The sequence below is a fragment of the Petaurus breviceps genome, unplaced genomic scaffold (genome assembly GCF_028583685.1).
Source record: "Petaurus breviceps papuanus isolate PSGF00001 unplaced genomic scaffold, PetGlider_PUasm1.0 90603, whole genome shotgun sequence".
Taxonomy (NCBI): domain Eukaryota; kingdom Metazoa; phylum Chordata; class Mammalia; order Diprotodontia; family Petauridae; genus Petaurus; species Petaurus breviceps.
In genome coordinates, this window is record NW_027187284.1 from 1,540,074 (window position 1) to 1,554,088 (window position 14,015).

Here is a 14,015-nt window from a genome sequence, read left to right on the forward strand (position 1 = left end):
AAGTGAAATGAGCCACCGAGGGAATAAAGTATGTTTGCTATCATTAGAGATATTCAAGCAGAGGGTGCATGACCACATGCTGGAGTTGTTGTAGAGATTTATGTTAAGATATGGGCCTGCAAATGTGACCATTGACGTTCCTTTCTTGCATTTTTGTCAGGAAAAAAATAAAGAATTATAAAAATCTTCTTGCAATCGGGGGAATAATAGGTTTTATGTTCCATGGAAACAAAAGATTAATATATGTTAATGTAGAAGAGATAATATCTGAAAGGAGAACTGAAGTATCTTAGTTGAAAGAGGAAGGAACTCAAGACAAATAGGAAGAAATGCCTGAATCAGGGAAAGATGTTCCCTAAGGAAGAAAATGTCCCAAACAGTTAAAGGGATCATATGTCTGAAATTGAATTAAGGTAAGGATGACTGATAAGGCCTTTATTGAAAGCTAGATACAGAATTTTAAAAGAAGGAAAGAACAAAGAAGAGTTAGGAACATTTACAAATGATTTTTAAAAATAACATTAGAGATTTTTAGCTTTGCTTACTAAATTAAGCTGAAGTATATAAAACCAAAAATATCCATATGTTTATGATACAAATTTTAACTATTAAGATAGATGTATACACATTAGATGTGCAATTTATAGACCATCTATGAAAACTCCTATTTTGAATCCCCATCATTGAATGTAGTGACCCATACCATGGAATTTCATAGCTTATGTCCAAGGTCTAACTAGTATCAATGCAATAGGCTGCATTTTCATAATCTGTCATGAGTTCTTCTCTCTGTCCTTAAGAAGCTACATTCTAAATAGGTAGGACATACACAAGAAAATAAATAACTATCAGGGAAGGAGGAAGTACAGAAATCTAAGTAATAAAGAGTAATCAAGTAACCCTGTGCTCTTACTAGGTTATGCCAGCAGACTTAAGAATGTCATAGGTTCTCGAAAGATGAGAAGCCTTTCAATATAGGTCTAATCATATTATTCATGCTCTTTTTCTTCTTTGCAGGAAAAAAATAACCAAAGACCATCCACAGGATGATGATTTTTTTGGGGGGGTGGGAGGGGCTGGAGCAAATTTTTAAGATGTTCTTCTTCTGATTTTTAGAGGTACCATGTTCTACATCTACAGATGGAGTACCGACACCAAATAATATTACATGTTTGAAATGCAGAAGTATAAATAATAAAATGTATATATTATGAAAATATTAAATATTTTGCTATGTACATAGCCTGATACAGTAGTGATATAAAAATGTATTAAATTGGAAAAATGAATAAATGTGTTTTTGGTTATACATAACAACATATATACAAGAGAATTTCCATGGAATAGCAATTGCCTGAATCTATCCTTCTTTCAACCTATATACTCCCTCTCTACATTCTCTTCCCTGCTTCTACTTGTAGGCCTAAGACTGATCAAATCCTGCTATCAGGAGAGAAATTATGAGTAATTCTGGGTGAGACAGAAGTGTGCCTCAGAATCAAGGTGTCTTTGTTGCTAAAAACACGTTTGTAATGATTTATTTTTTTTTATGTCCACTTTGCTATGACCCTTTGGTTCCACTCTATCTTCTGGTCATTGATTTCTTGCCTAGAGTTTTCACTAAAACTCTGGCCCTGGCGTTCTTTTTTTTTTATCTGATTGTTTTCTAATATGGTAAGGAGTAGCCAAGAAGAGAATACAGAAATAGAGCAGATAGATGAGGATCAGAATCAGTAGTATCACATCATGGAAGCCAAAAGAGGAGAAAACATAAAAGGAGATAAGCATGTTTAAAATGCCAAATGTTGCTAAAAGGTAAATGAGGGTAAGAACTGAGAAGAGGTCATTAAATTTGGTGAACAGGTCATAGGTATATATGTTTATAGACTCAGAGGTAGAAAGTATTTTAGAAGTCATCCTGTCCAAATCCATCATTTTATAGAAAGTAGAGACCTAGAGACCTATAGAGACCTAGAGACCATAAGAGAATTATTTAAGGTCATATACATAATTGCAGAGCCAGTATTAAAACTCAAGTCCTTTGATACTAAATCCAGCATTCTTCTTGTGGTGCCATGCTACGTCACTGGTGACCTTTAAAATACTAGTTTGTGTATTGTTGCGTGGACAGAAGCCAAATGTTTGAATACATTGAGCTAAGGCTACGACACAGTAGAGAATCATGGACTTTTTTGTTGCCATTGCTTTATAGACAATCACGCAAGAATCCAAATAAGAAGGCAAAAGGGCAATTAAACAATGCATAGTGGGCCTACACATCCCTGTGAGAATCACATGCAGAAGAGAACTCTATAACCCTAGAAATATCAGCAATACAGTGGTAAGGAGTTTCTTTGCCCACCCAAGAGCTGCAGCAACTCTAGCTTTAAGTGAAATTGAAGTGGTAGAAGAGAAAAGGAATTCCTCAGTAAGAATCAGGAGACTGAGCCTACTGGTGACAGAGAAAGGGGTATTGAATAATGGGAGTTCCTGGCTGATGCAGAGGAGTTGCAGTACCAAACAAGAGCCTGAGACCAGAAGCAGAGAAGAACTGAAGCACAATATGGTAGAGTAAATTTAGATCCTATCCTTCATTGTTGCCATGAGTTACATGGACTATGAAAAGTCAAGGGAAAAGTATTCTTTTTTTTTTTTTTGCTTTTTGGAGGGCAATTGGGGTTAAGTGACTTGCCCAAAGTCACACAGCTAGTGTGTCAACTGTCTGAGGCCGGATCTGAACCCAGGTTCTCCTGACTCCAGGGCCAGTGCTCTATTCACTGCAGCACCTAGATGCCCCGAAAAGTATTGTCGTTAGTGATCACCAAATAATTCTCTCTTGGATGGAAACCTCAACACTAAAATAGTCAATGTAGGTGAAGGGAAGGGAAATTAATTTCACTGGATAAGTGATTACTTGATTCTAGCAATTTCTGCTCCTTTCCCCTTATAGAAGCAGAGGTCTTTATAGGTCTTTGAGGAATGTAGAGCTCACCAGATGAAGAGTGCTGTATCAGTAACATTAAGTGTTTTGCCTTGTGGAAAGAAGACAATACTATATAAGTTCCTGGAAAGTGAGGGCACACATCTGTATAGGATGTAAGATTGTTTTGATTTTTTGTGGCATTAGAATCAAGTCTTGGCATTTTTTTTCAGGAGAAATAATGTTTGCTCCATTCTTTTTTTTTTTTTGGAGGGCAATTGGGATTAAGTGTCTTGCCCAAGGTCACATGGCTAGATTTTGTTTTAAGTGTCTAAGGCCGGATTTGAACTCAGGTCCTCCTGACTCCAGGGCCAGTGCTCTATTCACTGTATCATCTAGCCACCCCCATTCTTGATGCATTTTTAGCCCAAGTGCTAGTATGGAAGCTGCCACCCCATGATCTTTTCTTTGGAGATCTAGAAATGAGACAAATTCAGATGTTCTCAAGGAAAACCCTAGATGGTAGTAAGACAAACCCAAATCTGACATTATAAGGGAAAATCTGGGTGGAGGCATAAAGAAAGAAACTTTTGAGAGTAATTCAATATACCCCATTGATTTGACCAGGGAAGTTTATGACCCAATCATGGACAGAATGTGAAAATTAGAATAAAAGACATGATCGAAGAAGTATATGATTAGAAAAGGGCATGGGCTAATCATGCCTTAATAATGACAGATAAGAGATAAACTGTTTGATTATTTTGGCAGTCAAGAAGTCATTGAATGTAGGGATTAAAGCAGGAGGGAGAACCAAAGATTACTGGATGTTTCAGGTGGTAGTTCTAGCACAGGAGCTACCCCAAGGTAAGAATGCTTTTCATATACTTAAATACAATAAAACTTTATTTTAAAATTTCACCATTTAAAATTTTGGGATACTGCCAAAATAATCAGACGGTTCATCTGTTATCTGTCATTATTAAGGCATGATTAGCCAGATTCGACCAACAGGCTATAGTTTGCTGGCCCTTGCAGAATGATAAGTGTCACTGACAGAAAAAGGAAAATTAGAATAGTACTATATTCTCCATGTTCTAGTTATTAAAGCCCAACCAGGAATCATAATCTTGTGAGGCCAAACCCTTTTAAGTGCTAAGAGAAATAGAACAATGAGGACTGTTCATGGTGTCAAAAGGCAATATTTTTCAATTTAGGAAGATTCACTTCCAATCCTATTAAGAACATTTCCTGCCTTTTCCCAATTAACTCAATACTTTACCTTAATAGGATATACACATTTCCTGTCCCCAAGTTGTCCCTCAGAATAGTGAATTTGATACCCCACTTTTTTCCATCTTATTGGTTTGAGCTCACCCTGGTCTTGAGAAATAATTACACCTCCTAATTCATCTTGACTTTTTTCAGTTTTCTGTGTCTAGCAATCATCTCTTTCCCATGGTGTCCAGTACTGAGAACTTTCTATATACTTCAACTGGGATTTGCTGCAGTGATCTCCCAAAAGAGTATCTTGTTGTTTCAGTAAACCACGACTATTCTGGGATCCCTTGGATATGATAAGATGTTACTGACTTGGTTTAAGAATACTACTACTGTACATGCTGTCACCACTGATTGACAGAAACTCCTATATAGGGGTCTTCTTACTCTTACATATTTAAGCACAGATCTCTTAAAATTATAATCGAAAAAATATGAAAATGTATATAGCACTTTTATTCAACTCCTACTATATTATAGTGGAAGGAGGCTGAGATTTGAGCCCTAGTTCTTCCACTAATTAGCTTATGATATTGGACATTTTTGGATTTCAGATTTCTCATCTAAAATAACAACAGTAATATTAATTATAATTATGATATCAATAATTGCATTTACATGACACTTTAACGTCTACAAAACACTTTACAAAGACTAACTCATTTTATATTATTTACAACAACCCTGTGGGGTAGGTACCATTATTATCCCAGTTCCACAAAGAAGGAAACTGATGCAGATAGAGATTAAGTGTCTTTCTAAGGGTCACATAGCTAGTATGTCTCTGAGGTAGGATTTGAACTCATCTTCATGATTCTGGGTCCCGTGCTGTCAGGCTGTGCCATGTAGCTATCTCTATGATATGAATCAGTTAGACTAGATATGTTTGAACAATCCTTCTAGCTTTGATATTTTATGATGACCAACATGGAAGAGTGGATGGAGTATTAGGCTTGGAGATAGGAAGTCTTAAGTTCAAATTCTGCCTTAGATGCTCACAATCTGTATGACCAATCAAGTCATTTAACTTCTCTTAGACTCAGTTTCCTCATTGGCAAAATGGAAATGTTAATAGCACCTAGATCATAGGGTCATAGTGAAGATCAAGAGACTTTTGTGACTACAAAGATATCTGTAGAGACATTAGAGGATGATTTCCACTATCCTGCTTATTTGATGAACTCAATTCTTATCACAAAATTCCTCTGGTACCACCACATAGAAGAAATGCTGCTGATCATTCATATCAGTAACCATTGTCTAAAATATAGAAATAGACTGGTGAGTATGGAGAACTAATAATAATGCTTTATATTTGCAAAGCAGTGATTTTTTTGGTGTGTTAGTAAATATTTTAGTTAATTTTCACAAAAAACTTTCTAAGGTAGGCAGATGAGGGATTGCTCTTCATATTTTATAGAAGAGAAACTGGTATTTTGCCAAGTTCATTGGACTAATAAGTCATGGAATGAGGACCAAAATCCAAATCCTTTAATTTATCATTCAGCATGCTCTGTTCTACAAACATCTAGACTCTATTGATATTGATATATATTCTCAGATTCTAAAGTTCTAGTTACATTTCAAGACCAAATGTCATTATGCATTATTTTGTATGCATGAATTGATGAACTATATTGCCATAGATAAACGGGAAATAACCTAAAACCATTTTCAATCTTCTTTCTGATTGAAAAATTTATACCAGATGACTATGAAGGGCATCCCATGCTCTTGAATGAATATTATATAGAGAAATTATTTCTCAAGGCTTCAGGAAACTATTATTAACATATTCTAATTTTGTTTTTAACATTGACTTAATTATTTTCCCTAAGCAAATAGCAGTTTTTAACTTTGGTGCTAGTTTATAAGAATATATTAATTACCAACAATCCTTTTCAGACTCCGTGTACAATAGTTTGATGTAAAATAAAGAACTGAGGCAACTAGCTAGATAATTCAGGTCAAAAGAAATACTTTCTCCTGAAAAATACATTTAATATTTCCTTGAATTACCTGGATAACTTCCTTAAATCTTTCATGTACTTTGCATATATTGGTACAGCTTTTCAGTATAAGCTTTAATGATCTATGACTGATCAGAATCATAAAGCTTAATATGAAGTATAAGATGAGAAAGGCAATCAACTAGAACAAAACCAAACAACATAATATCATTTCAATATTTCTTGGATTACTTATTTCAACTGCACAAATGTTCCCATTGGTATTATATTTTAGACAATTTCATTTTGTAAAAACAACATATATATTTATGAACTCAAATAGTAATCTTAAAGTAAGAAACAACCTTCCAAATTATGTACTTTTTTGGTCAATACATCACACTGAAATATGCATGTTGGGTTATTTGTCTTAAAGTTATGTACAATAAGATGTTAAAGTAATTTTTCAAAATAGTTCATATTTCAGATAGAATAAACAAAGTCACAGAAAAATTTCCTGGGTAGAAACATCTATTAATGACTGTGTAGACTTTAACATACTATGTTGTCCATATTTTCTTTGGTTGAATTCTTAGTGGTAAATGTATCTTTTCATGTTAAAAAATAAAAAAAAAAGAAATAGGAAAAGAAATAGGGAAACTATAGGAAGGTCCCTTTGGTTTATGATACGTCAATTTCTAGTCAACAAATGTTACAAGATTTCCAGACAGCTACTTGACAAAAATAGATATCAACAATCCTTTTTCAGACTCTGTGTACTTTTTTTTTTTTACCCTCAAAGACCTTGTAATGTACATGATTTTCAATCCCTATCATTTATCAATCAGATCAATCAAATGCTTACAAAGAATTATATTCTTCTATAATATCATCATTTTAACTTATTTAGCACATACATAATTTATGTCTCAGTTAAAGTTCATTCAATCCTGTTAAAAGAGCCATACACAAGAGATGTAAGAAAAAATTCCCAACATGTATTTATTATAGACTACATATACATAAAAACAATTAAAATTTGCATGGGATGATCCTGGGAAGGTAATACATTTTTTGATAAGACATGTATGCTGAAATAAAGTAAATGTATGATATGCTGACGAGTTTACACTTCTAATGTTATGGAAAAATGATGAGGCAAAAAAAAATTAAGGGTTTTTTTGTGAAAATGGGATTGTTCTCTGTCACTGATTACTTCAAGGTTGGCTTTTCTTTTTTGAAATCATTCTAAAAACAAGTCAGTAGCTTAATAAAAAAGGAAGCTGCTGACGTGAAGATAAGCTTTGGAGGAGTTGAAATTTTATCTGAGATTTTCCTTATCATTAGTAGGGCTCTGTTAGTAATAGTAGGAGTTGCAAACACATTGGTTTGCCAGTAACAACTCACAATTTGTGCATAGTTGAGTCTCCGAAACTGAGCAAATTTGTTCTCAATTTCTCGCCAGCGCTTGCTTAGCTGGATCAGGGTTGGCTCCACAGCCTTTGCGGCCCCATCCTTAGACAAGCTCTCAGCTTGTCTGTGCACCGCATTCAATTCTTCTGTCTTCTTCTGCAACTCACGATCAATCTCCTAGTGAGCAAAACCAATACAGGGCCCAGGGCAGTTAGCTAACCAACCACAGCAACCAACTTGAAAGCAGCAAATACGTCTTTCAGAATTTTCAAAGGCTTTCCACTTTATTGAAATCATAAAATATACAGTTAGGGATAGACCTTACTGTATGTTGGAGTAAAAGAAATTAAATAATTTCAAGTATCTCCTTGTATGTGGTGCTTTAAAAAATAGATTCTATTAAATAAAGTGTATGTGAGGGACACTGAAATAATTGCCACATTTTCTTTCTTTTAAATTTTGATGACTGAAAATTGAAGCAATAACTCCATTATTTGGGATTGTACAAATCAAAATTTCAAGGGTTCATTGAATTATTTGTTAATGCTCTTTTTTAACTTTTGGAGAAACTCAACAGAGAATGAAGCAAAAGAAGAAAGTGATAACTGAAAAAATCTTCAGACAATAGGGAAATGAATCTACATTGATTTGACAGAGGTGTATGACAATGCTCTGATGAAATGAATGTGCTAACATGAAAAGGAAGGCGTCCATATACTGATAAGTCATTTGTTCATCTGGAACAAAGATACACAAAGTCAATTACAACTTTTACTGGAAACACATAACATTTCTCAATCTATTTTAGACAAGTCAAACATTTTATTTAATCTGTTTTATAAAATTTGAATGACATTTATTACAATAAAACATTTACCAAAAAAATTAGTAATACAAGGAAATGCATCAAATCACAGACTGCTAGTAGGGAGAACAAGAACATGAAGAATTTTAGTATGGTCTACATGTAGTTTATTTTGAAATTAATAGAGCACGACATAAAAACTACTATTGGCATTCTAAAACAACATTACCTTTAGTTTCCATTCATCTTTGGGTTCTGGTAGACTGGCTAATTTTTTCTCAATGTCATCCAAGCATTTCAGTAGATCATCAGCCTGCCTCTTGTACTGATACCACTGATGAGAAATTTCTAGAGCCTTTTTTCTTCTCTGAGACCTCAAATCCTGTTCACAGTGCAGACATTATTAGATTATCAATGAAAAGGTTTAGAGTCTTTTAACTGGTGCTTACTATGTTGTTACTTTAAAATTAGACCTTCACAATCTTTAACTCTTAGGTCAAATTTGCCTATTTTATTCTGTTAAGATAAAAAAGAAGCAAACTAAGAATATGTAGGATAAGAAGTCTACACACACACACACACACACACACACTCACACACACATGTCCAAGAGATCTGAGTACATCTAAATTATTCTTTGATTCTTGGTCCAAATTTGTTCTGAGGTCTACTGCCATACTTAATTAATCTCTTTTAAAACATTAAATGTGTTGCTATTTGAGACTTCAGGTTTTATGTGACACTTCTGGGGCTAAGAAAATATCCAGCCAACTAGACAGCTACATAAGTATAAGAGGCTGTAGGATCCTAAGAAATGTATGGAAAAAATGTCAAATGCAAACTCAGACAAGTAAAAAAAATGTTCAAATACAATCAAGCAACAAACATTCATATGGTTAAGACTCTTCATGAGCTATTACAAAGAAAATGAAATTCATTATTAGTAGGGCATGCAAGTTTTAATTGGTTCTGTTAAGTTCTTACAATGCTTAATTTTAATAAAGTCTGTTTCTACAGGAAAAAGAAAAAATGCATAGGGCAAAGTTTGAACATTTCTTCTATTAAAAAAATAACTAATGGTACTGACATCTTTTGTGTATTTTACACTAATAAGAATAAGAATCTCCATACCCAAAGTAACTTACTTACCATCAGAAAAAGAGGAAAGAAAGCTACATGGTTTCCAATCAATTTGATAAGAAAATAGTTTATTTGAATTTGTTTGAACTGTTTGATATTCCATTGAGATTTATCTGTCAAGGTTGAATGCCTTTATTGAGTCACCTAAGAAAAAAATCAATCACCTTGGTCTATGCAAGTATACCCAATATCTGTTGGATCAATAGAATGAGTTTGAATGCCATTTTATTATAATTAAAAGTATCACAGGTCTGCATAAATGGCTTTCATTACTTTAGTGCAGTAGCAATTATGCTTTACATACACTGGACTTAAATTTGTCAAAAGAAAGTAACAACTTTCCACTACTGAAAAAAAATAAATTTTAATATTTTAATGATGTGTAAAGGCTAGGCTTAGACAGTTGGAGCCATGTGGATTTTTAACAATGTGACTGCACCAAGATCAATGTAGACTTGGGCATGGAAATATAATTGAGATTTATTGACACCAATGGAGTTTTGTGGATATAGTTTGGGTCAAATTATGTAGAAGTACTTTAATTGTCCATTTATTTCTAATTCTAGGTCTATAAATTACTCCAAATTTAAATGGAAAACTGGATTGATTTTATCTCTTGTTCCTCTTCACCCATATCTATCCTCGAGGAAGTTTTGCACCTACTTTTGATGGACCACTTAGAATGTGATTTTTTAAAAAGCAATAAAGACATAACCAGATGAGGCCAAGGTACTTTGTATTGTCATATACTTGACTGTCAAAAATGGGCTTTCAGATCACAGAGTTAAGGCCTGTTTACCCCAAATGAAAAGAAAAGAATGGAGAATATTTGTAAACAATTATAGAAAAAAACAGTTATTAAAACATAAGTGTAATTAAGTACCTTTGCAAAGTCCTGATAGACAACTCCCTAAACCTCATCATAACCAAAAATCAACAAAGCCTTCAGAAATTCTGAGTACCTTCTGATTTTCACTTATATTCCCCTAAGAAATAGGTGTTTTCTATCTAGTGTATTTATCAGCAGTTACCTTCAGAACAGCTGTTAGCCAATTAGACTTTTCTTCCAGATTCCTTGCAGTCACAATATCATGTAATTACATTCCCAGCAGTTTGTTTGTCTGACTCTACAGAATAGAGTTTTATTCTCTGATTTGCATATAGAATATAGACTCCATCTACCTAGTCATAGCTATAAAAGAGTGATTTACTTTAGCACTACTATTAACAATAAGAAGTATTACAATTAACACTACTAGAAAACCAGTCATGCATGCAAAATAGTTAATATTGCCATGCAAAAGAATCATCAGTTCACAAAACTTGTTCAGGCTCTGGCCAAAAGCTAGGCAAATATTAATTACAGAAAATAAACATGCTTTTCTGCTTTTATGACAAAAATTCTTATTCAACATTTGAGAGCTGGTATATGCTTAAATGAAAGCCTGACAATATTGCTTTTTGATGTTAAAACAGTCCTTTTCTTTGAAGATTCTTAAGTTTCTTTCAAGGGTTATTCTACTGCTGGGAAAGTGAGATTGCTTTCCTCAGGTTAGGTAAATTTCTTAATGGCAAGATGTGTTAGAAAAAGAGCATTCTAAGTCTTTATCTAGCAAGTGTCACGATGCCAGAAAACTAGTTAAATTTTATCCCAACATATATGTGTGTGTTACGTGTGTATGTATATGTATATATACATATGTATATGTATACATATGTATATGTATACATACACACATATATACATGAGCACAGAATAAAATAAAATATCACCTGTTCGAATTGGTCTTTAAACTTGAGTTTCAAAACAAACACAATTAAACATCATTTTTTAATAGTTCAGGAAAGTAAAACCATAAAATTCAGGTAACTAAGCATCTTTAATATGCTTCTAATTATATATAGTCCAGAAAAAGTATTCAAATAACCAGTGTAATATGATTTTAAACCTTGTTGGTAGATGACAAGACAATAATTTTCTTTAATAAAAATGGCATAAATCAGAAATGCTTAATGAAGTCAATACACACATTTAAATGTATTAATTTATATTCTCAATCATTGATATACTAAGCAAATTTATTTATGAACAGAGAATTTTATCCTATATAAAGAAGAAGAACAACACAGGCAAGGTATATTATAATTTTAACTCCTATACCTTGAGAGCATTATGTTTTGTCTGTAACAGCTGCTGTTTTATCTTTATTTCCTCTCGCTTTCTCTCATCTGTGATTCTTTGTTGTAAGGTGTCTCCTCTTTGCAACAATTCTTTTACAGTACCCTCATTGTCTTCACTCTGATTAAAAACAACAAGTATAGTCTTCATTTTGGTAAAAAAAAAATACAATCATTATCAGAAAAAAAGACACTAAAAGCATTTAAAACTGTTGTATTTTTGTGGAATTTGTAAAAGATTGTATTGAATGTATTTTCATTTTTAACAAAGATGAAAAAAGTAGGATAAATTATTTAAAATTTGCTGTTATTTTTAGTTGGAAGGTGTTTAGTGGTGGGAAAAGACATGTATAGACTTCAGAGTTGTGTCATTAGAATTTGTTTTGATATTTAAGATCATATTCAAAAATGGGAAAATCCAGAAAATAAAGTTTCAAGTGACATCATTACTGACATATACTAAAATAACTGATACCAAAAATTTAAGTTCATATTTATTTTTTCCCACAACTTTAATAAAGTTCATTATTTATACATGAACACATATACATTATAAATTCATATATGTACACATATACACACATACATCTGTATATATGTATATACACATACAGATGGGCTTTTCCTTTGGTACATATATTTTACTGCTAAAAAAAACTGCACTCTGCAAGAATTTTTCTGCAAAGTCAGAAGAAAGTTTGATTTGTCTATTTTTTTAACTTGAATATTTCAAGCAATCTTTGAAATATTAAAAACATGTTGCATTCACTTATTTAAATATTATGTAAGGCTCTAGTAATTATTTTAAACCTAAACATATGCTTTAATTTTAGTGGTAGCTTTATAGAAAACTCAATTGTCTGACAGTACTCTGATTTTTTTAAAAATAAGTTTAACTGTCAATTACATAAATTCTACCTCTCCTATGCATTTTATTAAACTAATTTCAGTGGAAAGCATAAAAAGATCAGGGAGTTAATATCTTTGTGTACGTATGTGTGTGTAAAATGGTACACAAAACAGACACTGCAAATAACCTATTGTTTTCTGTTATGTTGATTTTATTGCATAAAATAATTATGGTTTGTTTTGATTACTTTAAAAATTACATACACCAAAACATTTTTGTTTTGCATATTTATATGTTGGCACATAAGGTTTATACCTAATTTTTGTCATCATTTTTATTTTCTTAACTCATCATTGTAGGAATTCTACTGACATAAAGAGGTGAAATTTTGTACTAAAATCCAGGGTTGCTTTGGTACATTAAAAATGAAAATGAAAAAAAAAATACACAAAAAACTGAAAATATAAGGAATGTAATTTTGGGGGTTAAAATTGAAAATATTTTTATTTCAATACTAAATGGGGAAACACTGATTTATTTTTGGAAAAGAAAAAATATCAAGTATTTACTTGATATTCCTCTTAATATAACTGATAGATTAATGTCAAATGGATATAGTATTCATCTCTTAGATAAAGAATATTTTACTTATGTTGGCACCTTCCAACCATACAGTACTTTCCAGAGGTGAAATGGAATTTTCCTTCATGACATGATGGTCATGTGCCAAGATAGACAATAAGTTGGATGGTTAACCAGTTGCATTAGTAAGGCAAGATGGTCTTGTGAGTATAGTAATGGTCAAGATGACCTGGGTTCAATCCTACCTGAGACATTCACTAGCTGTGTGACCCTGGGCAAATTACTTAATCTAAGTCTCAGTTTCATTATCTGTAAAATGGGTAGTACCTACTTCCCAGAGTTTTTGTGAGGATACTATGAAATTAGGTATATAGCATATTTCTCTTTGCAAACCCTTAAATTGCTACACAATATGAGTTGTTGTTACTATTATCATTACCATAGTTCTTTTCTTTCACCTTGGTAAGCTCTGGTTGATTAGTTGCTTCATTGCTGGTGGGAAGGAGTACCTGTAGCTGAGCATCTGGGAAAGCCTTGGTACCTCTTCTTACTTGTCTTCCCTCTAGGTGAGGGGGGAATACCACCAAACCAGCTACACAAGGAGCTTGAATACAGGTAGCTCCAGTAGGACAGACACCTATGGGAACTAATTTTTGTGAAAGAATCTGACTTTTTTCTTCATATTACCATGGCTTAGTTACTTATGCTTTGTCTAGTGACATGGTTTCTTTCAACTGTTGTCTCTAACATCAACTGCTGACATATTTGAAAGTTCTGTATGATGAGGCAGAGGTCTATAGTAAGGTATATGGAAAGACAGAAAGAGCTATAGATAGTGATAGCTGTTGAGTAAAAAATAAAATAAAATGTGGAAAGGGTGATGGAACAGGGGAAACA

General features: G+C 32.9%; 1 protein-coding gene across 10 annotated transcripts in view; it reads right to left on the reverse strand.

Annotated features, from left to right (window-relative positions):
* DMD (dystrophin) overlaps positions 1–14,015 on the reverse strand; it is a 2,504,498-nt gene that overhangs the window by 1,403,474 nt on the left and 1,087,009 nt on the right. For all 10 annotated transcript variants that reach the window (XM_069063824.1, XM_069063827.1, XM_069063826.1 and 7 more), the window contains 3 exons: positions 11,670–11,807; positions 8,598–8,750; positions 7,558–7,740 (listed from right to left, as the gene is read on the reverse strand). In XM_069063824.1, the coding sequence (XP_068919925.1) occupies positions 7,558–7,740; positions 8,598–8,750; positions 11,670–11,807 (474 nt within the window). The remainder of the gene's footprint in view (positions 1–7,557; positions 7,741–8,597; positions 8,751–11,669; positions 11,808–14,015) is intronic.